This window comes from Rattus norvegicus, chromosome 4 (genome assembly GCF_036323735.1).
Source record: "Rattus norvegicus strain BN/NHsdMcwi chromosome 4, GRCr8, whole genome shotgun sequence".
NCBI lineage: Eukaryota > Metazoa > Chordata > Mammalia > Rodentia > Muridae > Rattus > Rattus norvegicus.
Genome location: NC_086022.1, coordinates 69,005,542 through 69,018,844, shown reverse-complemented (window position 1 = coordinate 69,018,844; position 13,303 = coordinate 69,005,542). Strand labels below are relative to the sequence as shown.

The following is a 13,303-nucleotide window of genomic DNA, read 5'->3' as shown; positions in this document are numbered from 1 at the left end:
TCTTTTCTGATGGAACATTAAATTAGAAGGTTTTGTAGGACACAGGAAGTCTTCTGAGGAGGAAGGCTTCGGCTTCATGTTGTATGTATTTGTTGCAGATGGTAAGCTAGTCACGTGCTCTTGTCCTATGGGGAGGGCGAACTTTCAGAAGTTTAAATTGCTGGGAGGGAGACCAGTGAAAAGAAGGACTTGGGCAAGCGTTGTTAATGAGTACCAATGCTGCTGGGGGAAGGACCTGACTCAGGCAAGCATTGTTAATGAGTACATTAACTGCTGTGGGGAAGGACCTAAAAGGAAGGACATTTACATGGTGCCAAAATTCCATCCAAGTTGAATTTTGGAAATTTCCCTCAGTGGAACATTCCACTTGGGGGAAAAGTAACTTTATGAAGTAAATATTTGTGATCAGGTGACTAATTTAGCATCATTTGTAAAGGGACTCCAAGGCATTATTGTCTCTCTGACGACACCGGATGTGAAACATTCTTGCCTCAAGTAGTTAAGCTGAATCTTAGCACCTTAATTTCTCAACCAAGACTGGAGTATGAAATGAGCTCTGTGGCTTCTGTGCTGTGTGGGCTCTGCAGAAAAGAGAACCAGTAATGTGTATGTCTACAGAGAAAGGTTGACTTTCTAGAGCTGACTCCCAGACTGGCTCCAAGTCCTGCCCTCCACTTGCTAAGTAGCCTATCCTCTCGCTTCTGCCTTCCCGGTGCTGGGATCACAAGCATGTACCACCACACCTGGCTGCAACATTTTAATGTTTTTGAATATTTTTATAACAACACATGTCTGAAGTACAGACAGAATCAGAGGATCATGGGCTCTCTATGTGAGTCCATAAGTGGATATAGACACTGGAGGAGAAGTCTGGAAGAACACAACAACAGCAACAACAACAGTAACAACAACAACAAAAGAGGCTCAGAGAGTGCACAAGCTGGCCTGAATTCACAGTGTAGACCAGACTTATCCTTCAGCTCACAGAGATCACTGTGCCTGTACCTCCCAAGTGCTGGGATCAAAGGTATGCACCACCATGCCTAGCTTATCGTCATTATTTTTAATTATGCGTTATTGTGTGTGTGGGTTTGCCCTTGCAAGTGCACATATCTAAAGACTTGGATCTCTTGGGAGCAGGAGTTACAGATGTGACAGGTGTAAGCCACCTGATGGCTTTTAACATGGATGTTTCCATGTTTAAAATCCATACCCAAGGATATGCCCTTCTTTTTTTTTTTTTTATGGATTTGCAAATACAGTTTATTTTACAGAAATTCAACATTATAAACAGCAGGCACCTCCCACCCGCCCACCCCTCCCCCCACCCGCCCCTGGGCACAGGCCGTGCTATGTGAGAGTGAGCAGGGATGCAGCCTACTGCTTTGGGTGAGAGCTGAGCAATGGAGGAGCCTGCACCGTGTCCTGCCTGCCCTGCGCACGCACACACCTGCCCGATGCACAGGCCACCAGAGTCCGTCTGGGCCCAGCCTCTGCTGGGACAGTTACATGGATCCCGCCCAGTTCTCCAACTCCTTCATGTCGTCGTCTTCCTCCTCCTTCTTCTTGGCGGGTTTGGATGGTAGGGCTACAGAGGGGACATTTGGTAGAGGGACTGTTTCGGGCCCACTGATCTCCAACAAATTCTTGTCTAGCTCCTCTTGTTCGAGTTCCTCCAGCTCTGCCATGAGCTCATCCTTGTCAAACTCTTCTCCAAAGCCCACAGGTTTGGAGATAGCTGTGGAAGTCTGTTCTGCAAGTTCTTGCTGGTCAGCAATGTCCTGCATTAACTCATCCACTTTATCAATGTCCATGTTGTCGTGGGCAGCCTTCATGGCCTTGGCGGCATAGCCCATGTTCTTGAGCACCTCCGTGTTGGTGTTGGCATTCTCTAGGGCCTCCCGCTGGAACTCGATGGTTGACAGGGTGCCATCAATCTGTGCCAGCTGCTTCTCATACCTCTTCTTGCGCTTCAGAGCCTGCAAGGCCGCGCGCTTATTTTTGGTGCCGTGCTTCTTGGCAGCCGTCAGCTCCTGCTCGATCTTCTTCTCCAGAAACTCTTGTTTCTTGCTTAGCATTTCCTCCGTGTCCCGAAGTCGCTGTATGGCCTCCTGGGGGGTCGGGTCGCCCTTGCCCGCCTTACCCCATCCAGCCCCGAACAGCTTCCCGAACACCGACATGGTTGCTGCTCGCCGCGCCGGCCTCCGGCGCCCACTCCGGCTCGGCTCGGCTCGGCTCCCGCGCCCACTCCCGGCCTGCCGCTCCCCGCAGCCGCAGGCCTCGCCTCCACCTCCGCCCCGCAGCTGGGCCCGGCCGCGTCACCTCCCACAGGCCCGGATATGCCCTTCTTTTTCTTCTTCTTTTTTTTTTTTTTTTTTTTTTTTTTTTTGACACTGGGGACCGAACCCAGGGCCTTGTGCTTGCTAGACAAGCGCTCTACCACTGAGCCAATCCCCAACCCCAGGATGTGCCCTTCTTAAACGCTAGCCCTAAGCTGGGCATGTTCCATAATGAGATAATGCATCTCTTAAATTGAGCGTCCTCGGGGATGTGCCGACCTTCGGAGTGGTCGAGGTAATAAATCTGTCTCCCATTTGCCTGGCCATCCCTGTGTTGGTTTGGAGCTCACCAAGAATTGAATCTACTGTGTCCAGTTACACACACCAGCGAGAAGACGGGAGAAGATGGGCAGCTACAAGTGCAACTCTTCAGAAGGAGGTAGTCAGTCTGCTGATGCATGATCTTAGATTTCCACACTTCAGCACTGTGAGATGTGTTTCTAGTATGTTGCCCATGCACTGTACACTTCTCTGATACCATTGTCTACACCGAGTTAAAGCAAGGCTCAGCTCTCCCATGGGAATGAGAGTCTTGATGAGGCAAAGTTCAAATTCTTCTATGCTTTCCTGAAGTGAAGACAAAAACCAGCTGGACGCTGGAGGCCATCATCCACCTTACAGAGAGCAGGAAGTGGGGACAGAATATGACCAGGAGCCACTGGGCTGCAGCCATCTCAGAACTCTGACCCTTGGGACAGAATTAGATTTTTCATAATAGCTTCTCCTGGGTTATTAATAGTTATACTTTATAACTCAACTACAAAGCAGAGCAACAATATGGTTGGCAGCTGTGTGCCCTATGAGATTCAAATACATTCTGAGAGTGAGTCAAGCACGACAGTATTTCAGCCACAAGATGAACGCTGTGAGGTGTGAAGTATTCTGGCTTTGGCATGAGTGAACATGACCAAGGCTCACTCCTCTGTTTAGGCACCATGAGATACGTCATTGGATAATTTATACAACTCCTCCAGGTCATATCTCCCTCATCTGAGGAGTGGGCAGAATACTACTGCAGAGTTACTAGAAGATTTCAGACCGAAATTGCTTGATGTGATGCTGGATTTTACTGGTGCTATTGGGAGGGCAGGGGACACTAAAGGTCAGGAAATATAGCCGGAGGAGAGTACAGATAAACACCAAAGAAAGAGTCCCCATTCCAGAATGTGGGGTACTAGAGTAAAACAGAAGGAAATGGAATTTTTTTAAATGTAAAAACTATAAGCCATACAAACATTGATATAGTTGGCTGTGTAAAAATGCAAATTCTGCGGGGTAAAGGTCACTATGAACAAAGGTAAAGGGTAATCTGGGACAAGCATTCTCAGTTTCTAGCAATTGGAACCCCTGTGCCTACTGAAGGAAGGCCTACTATCGGACTAGTTGAACTAGTTTTCATGTTCTCCTCTTGGTCTCCTTTCTCAAGCTCATAAAAAGCTATTTGTCTGTCTGTCTACTAAGACAGGGTCTTGCTGTGGAGCTCTGCTGACCTAGAATTTGCTATGTAGCCTCACATCACTACAGTCCTTGTGCCTTACCCTTCTGAGTACTGACATTGTAGTCATGTACTGCTGTGCCTGGACCAACTTCTTCAGACACATACAGGCACCTACTGCCATGACAGTTCCATGAATTGGCTGGCTTAAAACTTTTACTCACAGTTTCTCATATCTACCTATCTATCTATCTATCTATCTATCTATCTATCTATCTATCCATCCATCCACCCACCCACCCAGCCAGCCAGCTAGCTAGCTAGCTATTTATTTATTTAGAAACAGACTCTCACTGGATAGCCATGGCTAACCTGGAACTTTGTAGGAAGAACAGGTAGACCAGGGTGGCATTGAACTCACATAGATTATCCTGCTACTGCCTTCCAAGTGCCTTCCAGGTCATATGTCAATCTTTATATTGCTGTTAGCTGTTTGGTTCCATCCAATGAAGGCACCCAAGGAGATTCGAGCTCCAGATATTCTGACCAGGAAAAGGGTAAACAGCTGTGCCAAGGCAAAAGAACCACCACCTACTAGAATGTTGGTTTTCCCTCCATTATTAGTAAGCCTTTGGGAGGCAATGACTCCTGTTATCACAACTGCATTCTAGAGCCTTGGAAGCAGCAGGCCCTCAAATAGATATGTGCCGAGTTGGTTTGAATCTTAACATGATTCAGTCTCTGGGGGCTTTAGCCACTATCATTCTGAAAGCCAGTATCTGAACCGGAGTGATTCCTGTCCAGGGAGACATTGCCTTTTCTGTAAGGCTGTGTCTAGGTAGACCAGCTGGACCTGTTGTGTAGCCTTTTTTTCTTTCCTCCCTCCCTCCCTTCCTTCTTCCTTCCTCCCTCCCTTCCTTCCTTCTTCTTCTCTTCCTCCTCTTGTTCCACCTCCTCCTTCATTTGTATTAGATGAACAGTTAGGCTTGCTGCTTTGTAAACCAACCCAACACAGTTATAGAGAACTGTAGGAGTCTGAGAAAAACAAAGTCATGTATCAGGGGCCATCAGGAGAATACTGAAGCATTCTCACATTGTAGACACAGCACGTCATGTGTGCTCCTGAAATCCCCCGATGCTGAATGTGTACTCATTCACTGAATACTCACTCACTCATTCACAGTTCTTATGCAGATGACCACAGGTACTGTTTCTTCTCCACCTTTCTCTTTCATGGGTTTGTGCATGATTGGCTTATTGCCCACTACACAGCTTGTAGAAAGGACCATTTTCTGAGCAGGTGGTGTCCTCTTGGCAGCGAGAAGAAGCCTGGATAGCTGAACATAGGGGAGTGCTCTCGTAGGTGGCCCTGCGAGAACGTCGCTCCCTGGGTCTCCCTTCCCAAAGGCTGCTGGCCGACCACCATCCATTCATTCTTACAAGCTTCTACGAAAGAGAGCCAAGAAGGAAGGCTCATCCAAGGACAGAAAAGAAATACACGTCAGAAGCACCGGAGCAACAAACCCACACACCTCCAGCCCAACCCTCGTCCTAATATGGACACATGTCTCCATGCAAGGTTTGAATACTGTTGTCCTCATATACCCGGGAGGCCTGCCGCAGAGTGTAATAACCTGGGGCTGAGACACTCGTGTCATCCAGTAGTTTAGCCAGCAGTGTTGTGCCTTAATCACCCACAGAGGGGCCTTGTTTCCTAAGCTTCAAAAGAGTCCCTGCCTAGAGGATGAAATCAGTCACCCTTTAAGGCAAAGGATGCTGGGTTTGGGAAACTGTGCTTCAGAATTGAATTTGCTGACCTAGATGGAGCTTGCAGCCCATAAGCCTCACACCACTGTGAGGTTCTTTCTTGGGCTGGGACAATGTTGCAATGGCTGGGTTCTCAGAAGAGGTCTGAAGAAATCAGAGGCATGGATGACAGCCCGAAGACCACAGGCCCCTGAGACCTTCCCGTTTGTTCCATGGGGAAGGAAGTGGGAGGAGACCTCTGTGTGGACACTGGCGTTTCGTCAGAAGGAACAAGGCTGGGGCTTGAGTTTTCACTGTGTACCCAGTCCACATACCCAGGTCAGACAATTATTTTTAGTGAGAAGGTGGAACCAACCACAGAGGCCCAATGCAGGTTTGGAAATGGGCTTAAAATCGTGTGAACTGTGGGGCTGGGGATATAGGGGGGATACAGATGACTTAGTGGTTAAGAATGCTTCCTGCCCCCCCATCCCCCTACGTTTATTTGCTATGTATGGATGTTTTGCTTGCTTGTATGTATATGCACCACGCATGTGCCAAGTACGGGGATCGGAAGAGGGCATCTGAGCCTGGAGACTGGAGTCATAGGCAGTTATCAGTTACCAAGTAGGTGCTGAGAGTCAAAACCAGTTCCTCTGTAAGAGCAGAGCTGCCCTAAACCACTGGGCTATCTCTCTAGCTTCCAAGCCTGCTGCTCTAGAAGAGGACCTGAGATCCATTCCCAGTACCTGCACACAAACGCCTGTAACTCCAGTTCTGGGGGAACCAACCCCTGTGTTAGCCTCCATGGGCACCAGCAGTCACGGGTGCACACCCACACATAGTGTAAAAAGAAAGAAAGAAAATAAATAAAGGGGAGGCGGCTGGGACATAGCTTAACTGGTAGAGCACTTGCCTAGCATGTCCCCAGCACTGAATAAAGCAGGTGTGGCAGTGCACACCTGAATATAGCACTTCGGTGACAGAAATAGGAGACTCCAAAGTCATGGGTCCCTATCTCAATTAAAAACAAACAAAAAGGGGTTGGGGATTTAGCTCAGTGGTAGAGCGCTTGCCTAGGAAGCGCAAGGCCCTGGGTTCGGTCCCCAGCTCTGAAAAAAAAAAAAACAAAAAACAAAACAAACAAACAAACAAACAAAAAAAGGTAGCATCAGAAAAACGAACAAAACAAAGCCCACAGCCCTGTATAAGTTCAGAGAGGTAAAGTAGCTCCCAGAGTCCCTGGAGGTTAAGAGTAGTCTGGTCATGGCTTGTGCTCTGCAGAAGCAGGACAGATGCTGGAAGCAAGAGGCGAAGCAGGGACAGATGGAGGGGATGGAACTGGGCCGTAGGCTGAGGAGGCTTTGGCCAACTCCATAGGGAGGCCTGGAGGAGGCATGGACCCAAAATGGAGCCTGGCGGATCCCAAGTGGCCACGTGTGTTTCCCCTGTGTTTGTCAGGTGCTGAGCTCTCCATGGCAGGCCTTGAGCAGTGGAGTCAGAGTGTTCTCCCTCCCTGAACGTGAACCTGCATCTCCAAGGCTACCACATTTTACATGAATATGCAAGGAATTCCTGGAAGGTTGAGTTTAAGTACAGACTAAACTTTTAAGCAAGTTAATGGAAAGTAACGTTGAGAAAAATACTACAGCATGGCGGGGACATCAGGACAGAGAGGGGAGGGAACAAGGTGGAGCATCCTGGAAATCTAGCCTTCCAGAGATGGGGGCAGTGGGATCAGGTTGCAGGCCAGCTTCAACTCTATACAGGCCAGCCTGGAACTGTGTGAGGCATTGTTTAAAAAGGAACCAACCCCCAAGTGAAAGGAGATGACACGCAATGAGAGGTAAATGGAGGGGTTTGGAAATCGAATGGTTCTATTAAGAGAGAATGGGGCAGGGAGTGCTGGAGCAACAGCTCACTGCTCTTGCAGAGGACCTGAGTTCACTTCTCAGTACCCACACCGAACTGCTCACAAGTGCCAATACATCAGCTCCAGGGAATCTCGTACCCTCTCCTGGCCTTCATGGGCACATACGCACATATGCATAAACTCACACACACACACACACACACACACACACACACACACACACACACACACGCTTTAAAATAAATTCTTGAAAGAGACAATAGAACACAGATGTGGTAACTCAGACCTGCAATGTCATCATTCAAGGGGCTGAAGTGTCTGTCAAGAGCACATGCCAGGCTGGGCTACATAGTGAGACACTGTCTGAGAGAGAGAGAGAGAGAGAGAGAGAGAGAGTAGGGAATGGGGAAGCAGGAAATCATATTGTAGAAAATAATAATCCAAGAAGATGTTTTTAAAAAGAAGGTTGTGTATTTTTAGATTGAAGGGGCTTAACAGTCTTACCCAATGAATAAAAAAAAAATAATCCTCAAACAAGGCCTAGGGTTGTGAAATTTGTGTGATGAATAATGAATGTGCTGACAGAGGAACAGGGACTGGCATGACCTTAGACTTTTAACTGTGGCACGGGGAGCTAGAATATAACGCCAGACTGATGGTTTGGCACTGGTGAGTTGGCTCAGAGGGTGGAGGTGCTTACCACCAAAGCTGACTTCAGTTGCTAGGACCCACATGTGGAAGTCGTCCTCTGACTTCCATGCATGTCCATGGTGCACATGCTGACACACCCCCGCCCCATCCCCGAATGAATAAAAATGCAGTAAAGACTCGCTTCAGAATTCTTTGTGTGTATGTGAGAGATTGTGTGTGTGTGTGTTAAGACCAGGTCTCACTGGACCCCAACTAGCCTGGAATTTGCTATGTAGGTCAGGTCTGTCCCAAACTCACAAAGATCCATTAGACTCTGCCTTAAAGAGCTGGCATGAAAACTATGCTCCTTCACACCTGGCCTGTTTGTGTTTCTTTTATGTGTACGTTCTTGAGTGGGGTCTTGAGTTACGTTTGTGCCCAGTGTTCATGTGTGCTCCCACAGAGACCAGAAGAGGGTGTTGGGTCCCCTGGAACTGGGGTTACAGGTGATTGTGAGTCACCTGGGATGATTCCTGGGAACTAAACCTTGCTCTTCTGGAAGAGCAGTAAGTGTTCTAAACTGCAAAACCATCTCTCCAGCCCTCCAATATGGGGTCTTATGTAGCCTCAGCTGCTCTCAAAACCGCTGTGTAGCAGAAGATAGCCTTCGATTCCTGATCTACTGTTTTCCAAACGGGATTGCAGGTGACCATTCTGGGTAGAGTTCTTACATCGTGTGGGCCCTGATCTACCCACAGCCAAAGCACATACATGAGTGAAGGTAGCGAAAGGCTTTTTATCAGAAATGTAAGGTTTCAAACTTTTTTGTTTTCTGCCTAGCTTAGGCTGTCCTGGAACTCACTCTGTAGACCAGGCTGGCCTTGAACTCAGAGACCCACCTGCCTCTGTCTCCCAGGTGCTGGTATTAAAGGTGTACACCACCATCACAGCAGATTTCACACTTTTATCTCACAGAGCAGTCTTTTTTTGGTGACTATTGCATGATATATTCCCTGAGAATGAAGGAATAAATGAATTAAAATGCAGGAAGCATTTAGACAAAAGAGTCTTCTTTGAAGGCTGGAGGCCTCTAGGGCATTTTCAAAGAAGGAAAAAGCTGGATGGCCTGCTGGGCTTAGATACGATCAGGATTATCAGCAGCAACATGTACACTGATAAACACACGGCAGATGGGGCAGTAATCTCTTTCCTGGACAAACCAAAAGAAAGTTTATATCAGATAGGAAATGCAGACTGAGCAGGGAGTGGTCATACTATGTAAGTGCTGATGACTGATTCAGCCAAAAATTGCAATAGAAGCCAATAGAGAGGATGCAGAAAGAAGATACATGGGACCTAATCTTTAGTTCCCCAAGAAAACAGGAATCAAAGGAAAGTCAGGCAGTGGCTGGGATGATGGCTCAGCAGTTAAGAGCACCCTCTTCTGGTCTCTGCAGGTACTGCATGCAGGTGGTACACAGGCAGACAGACAGACACACACCACACCAACACACCTAAAATGTAAAAACTAATAATATTTAAAAGATGGGCATGGTGCTACATGCCTGCAGTCCCAGTACTTGGGAAGTAGGGGCAGGAGGAGTAGCAGGTCAACGCTTACAAAGTGGGTTGGAGGACCACTTACCTGTTGTGCTGTGTGAGAGCTATCTCAAAAGACAAAAATAGGCTCACACTCTTTAAATTTGTTTTTTCCCCCTTTTTATAAGTTACCCTTACCTATTTACTGTGTGTTCGTGGGGAAGGTGCATGTGTACCATGATGTTGTGGGAACATGTTTCCTCCTTCCACCTTGTGGGTCTTGGGGATTGACTCAGTTCTTCAGACCAGAACGGAAGCGTCTTTACTCATTGAGCCCTCTCATCAGCCCACTCGTTTCTTTTGATTCAAGATCTAATGAAAGAATATTTCATTCATGTGATGTTTTCTATTAATAATTTCTCTTCTGATGACCTCCTTGTCCCATCCTTTGGCTGTAAGTCCTTTCTGATTTCATTTAAACCAAACTAACTTAATATTTTAAATATATATATATATATATATATATTTTTTTTTTTTTTTTTTTTTTGGAGCTGAGGACTGAACCCAGGGCCTTGAGCTTGCTAGGCAACAGCTCTACCACTGAGCTAAATCCTCAACCCCAAAAATATTTTTAAAAAGTTGATTGAGATAGGATATCAATGTGTAATCTGGCCTGGAACTCCATATGTAGACCGGGGCTCGCCAGAAACACACAGTAATCCAACTGCCCCTGACTTACAAGTGCGGGGGTTAATGTGCACCACCATGTTCAGCCAACTAGCCCGATAGCGAGACAATTTCGGACCCGCCGGCAGTATGAATAACGACACAGAGGCTTTTTAAATATTTTAAAGCTTAGGCCTTTCAGCTAGAGCAGTCCCCAGCTACTCTAACCCAACTAATCCTGGCACTATGTCCTGGCGGGCTAGCTCCACCTCTCTGCTCTGCTCTGGTCTGTTCTCTCCGTCCTCTGGCTGACTTCCGAAGCTGTTTCTTCTCCCAGCCTACCTCTCTTGGCCGGGAAGTGCCTGCCCAGCTATTGGCCACCCTCTCTTTATAACAGCCAATCAGATACAACTCTAGATTGTCTTAGGCAGGTAAGGAAGAACGAGTATTTACAAAATAGACTGCCCATGGGGAAATAACAATACCAAGATACTGCAGATATTTTACTCCCTGCGGGTACAAAAGTAACAACTGAATATACAGAGACACACCTTCACACAGTGTAACCCAACAAACTCACTACTAAAACAAACATAACAGGGCTGGGGAGATGGTTAGTGGTTAAGAACTCTTCTATTAAAAAATGGGGTTCAGAGCTAAACAAAGAATTCACAGCTGAGGAATGCCGAATGGCTGAGAAACACCTAAAGAAATGTTCAACATCTTTAGTCATAAGGGAAATGCAAATCAAAACAACCCTGAGATTTCACCTCACACCAGTGCGATTGGCTAAGATCAAAAACTCAGGTGACAGCAGATGCTGGCGAGGATGTGGAGAAAGAGGAACACTCCTCCATTGTTGGTGGGATTGCAGACTGGTAAAACCATTCTGGAAATCAGTCTGGAGGTTCCTCAGAAAATTGGACATTGAACTGCCTGATGATCCAGCTATACCTCTCTTGGGCATATACCCAAAAGATGCCTCAACATATAAAAGAGACACGTGCTCCACTATGTTCATCGCAGCCTTATTTATAATAGCCAGAAGCTGGAAAGAACCCAGATGCCCTTCAACAGAGGAATGGATACAGAAAATGTGGTACATCTACACAATGGAATATTACTCAGCTATCAAAAACAACGAGTTTATGAAATTCGTAGGCAAATGGTTGGAACTGGAAAATATCATCCTGAGTGAGCTAACCCAATCACAGAAAGACATACATGGTATGCACTCATTGATAAGTGGCTATTAGCCCAAATGCTTGAATTACCCTAGATCCCTAGAACAAATGAAACTCAAGACGGATGATCAAAATGTGAATGCTCGAGACCCCAAAAGTACAACAATGCCAAGCAACCAGAGCTTCCAGGGACTAAGCCACTACCTAAAGACTATACATGGACTGACCCTGGACTCTGACCCCATAGGTAGCAATGAATATCCTAGTAAGAGCACCAGTGGAAGGGGAAGCCCTGGGTCCTGCTAAGACTGAACCCACAGTGAACTAGTCTATGGGGGGAGGGCGGCAATGGGGGGAGGGTTGGGAGGGGAACACCCATAAGGAAGGGGAGGGGGGAGGGGGATGTTTGCCCGGAAACCGGGAAAGGGAATAACACTCGAAATGTATATAAGAAATACTCAAGTTAATAAAAAAAAATAACAGTAAAAAAAAAAAAAAAAAAAAAAAAAAAAAAAAAAAAAAAAGAACTCTGGCTGCTCTTCAAGAGGTCCTGAGCTCAATTCCCAGCAAGCACATGGTGGCTCACAACCTTCTGTAATGGGATCCTGATGCCCTCTTCTGTCATGCAAAACAGAAGTCCTTGTGCAAACAGAGTCCTTGTGTACATAAATAAGTAAATCTTCTAAAAGAGAAAGAAGGAAAGGAAGGAAGGAAGGAAGGAAGGAAGGAAGGAAGGAAGGAAGGAAGGAAGGAAGGAAGAAAACCCCAGTTAGCTTTTGACAATGTCTTGTAACCCAAGCTGGACTCAAACTTGGACTCTTGCCTCAGCCTCCAAAGTTCTAGAGTTACAGGTGTGCAGCATAGTGTCTGGTTTAAAATCCCATCCTTTTCCCCTAATGTCTGAGAATTAGAAGAAAAACCTACTGTCACACAGGAAGACGATCCAGGATTGTGGCAATAGGGCCATTTAAACACGGAAGGAACTCAGGCTATAAATACAAGGACGGAAAGGGACTTAGAGCCGAAGGGCAGGATGAAGTAGGCAGCGGTGGAAGATTAGTGACCAGGGATCAAGGATTACGTGCTGAACTGGCTGAGCAGAGTTCTCACTGATCTATTCAGAGTTTAGTCATCGATGGCAGTGTGTCAGGAACTCAATCAGATATGAAGGGTCAAGAGGAGACCTGTACTGATACTATCGTTTGGTTTCAAACCCCAGGACAAGGGACAGGGGTGTGTGTATTTCACACATCAAAGCAGACCAGGTCTCCAGATTCTCCCAGCATCCCTCAGTACCTACCTGGCATACCCTGCCCGCAACCCTGAACTTCCCAGCCCAGGGGCTGGGCTGCCCTTCCCCCAAAGGCTCTTGCCTAGATAATCCTGACATTTTGGTCTTCTCACTCTCTTTTCCTTCTCTCTCTTCTCTCTCTACCCTCTCTCCCCCTGGTGACTTCCCTGGCCTCAGTCCCTGGCATCAGTAAACTTGCCCAAGAGCAGCTTCACAATCAACCTACACTTGATCTAATTTGTTTTAAATTGTCCTAGTTTGTCAGCAGGAAATAACCTACCCACTAGGCTGAGATTGCCAAGAAGAGGATGAAGGCCAAGGTCTAGGTCTGGTTGAGAAGAGAATTTAGCTGGTCATGATGACACAACGTCCTTAGTCCCAGCACCCCGGAGGCAGAGGCAAGTAGATCTCTGTGAGTTCAAAGTCAGCCTGATTTACATAGAGAGCTCCAGGCCAGCCAAGACTACATAGTGAGACCCTATCTCAGAGGTGGGTGAAGCAGGGATTAATGTTTGGTTAAAGTGAAGGTGTTGTGTTTTTGTTTTTAAAGATAGGTATTACTCTGTAGCCCAAGGTGGGCTGGAACTCACAACAATGATC

General features: G+C 46.9%; 1 protein-coding gene across 1 annotated transcript; it reads right to left on the bottom strand.

Annotated features, from left to right (window-relative positions):
- Nucleotides 1-1,230: 1,230 nt before the first annotated feature.
- Chmp4bl1 (chromatin modifying protein 4B-like 1) lies at nucleotides 1,231-2,280 on the bottom strand. Its single transcript, NM_001276456.1, has one exon. The coding sequence runs from the start codon at nucleotides 2,178-2,180 to the stop codon at nucleotides 1,506-1,508; it is 675 nt and encodes a 224-aa protein (NP_001263385.1). The 5' UTR covers nucleotides 2,181-2,280; the 3' UTR covers nucleotides 1,231-1,505.
- Nucleotides 2,281-13,303: the final 11,023 nt, after the last annotated feature.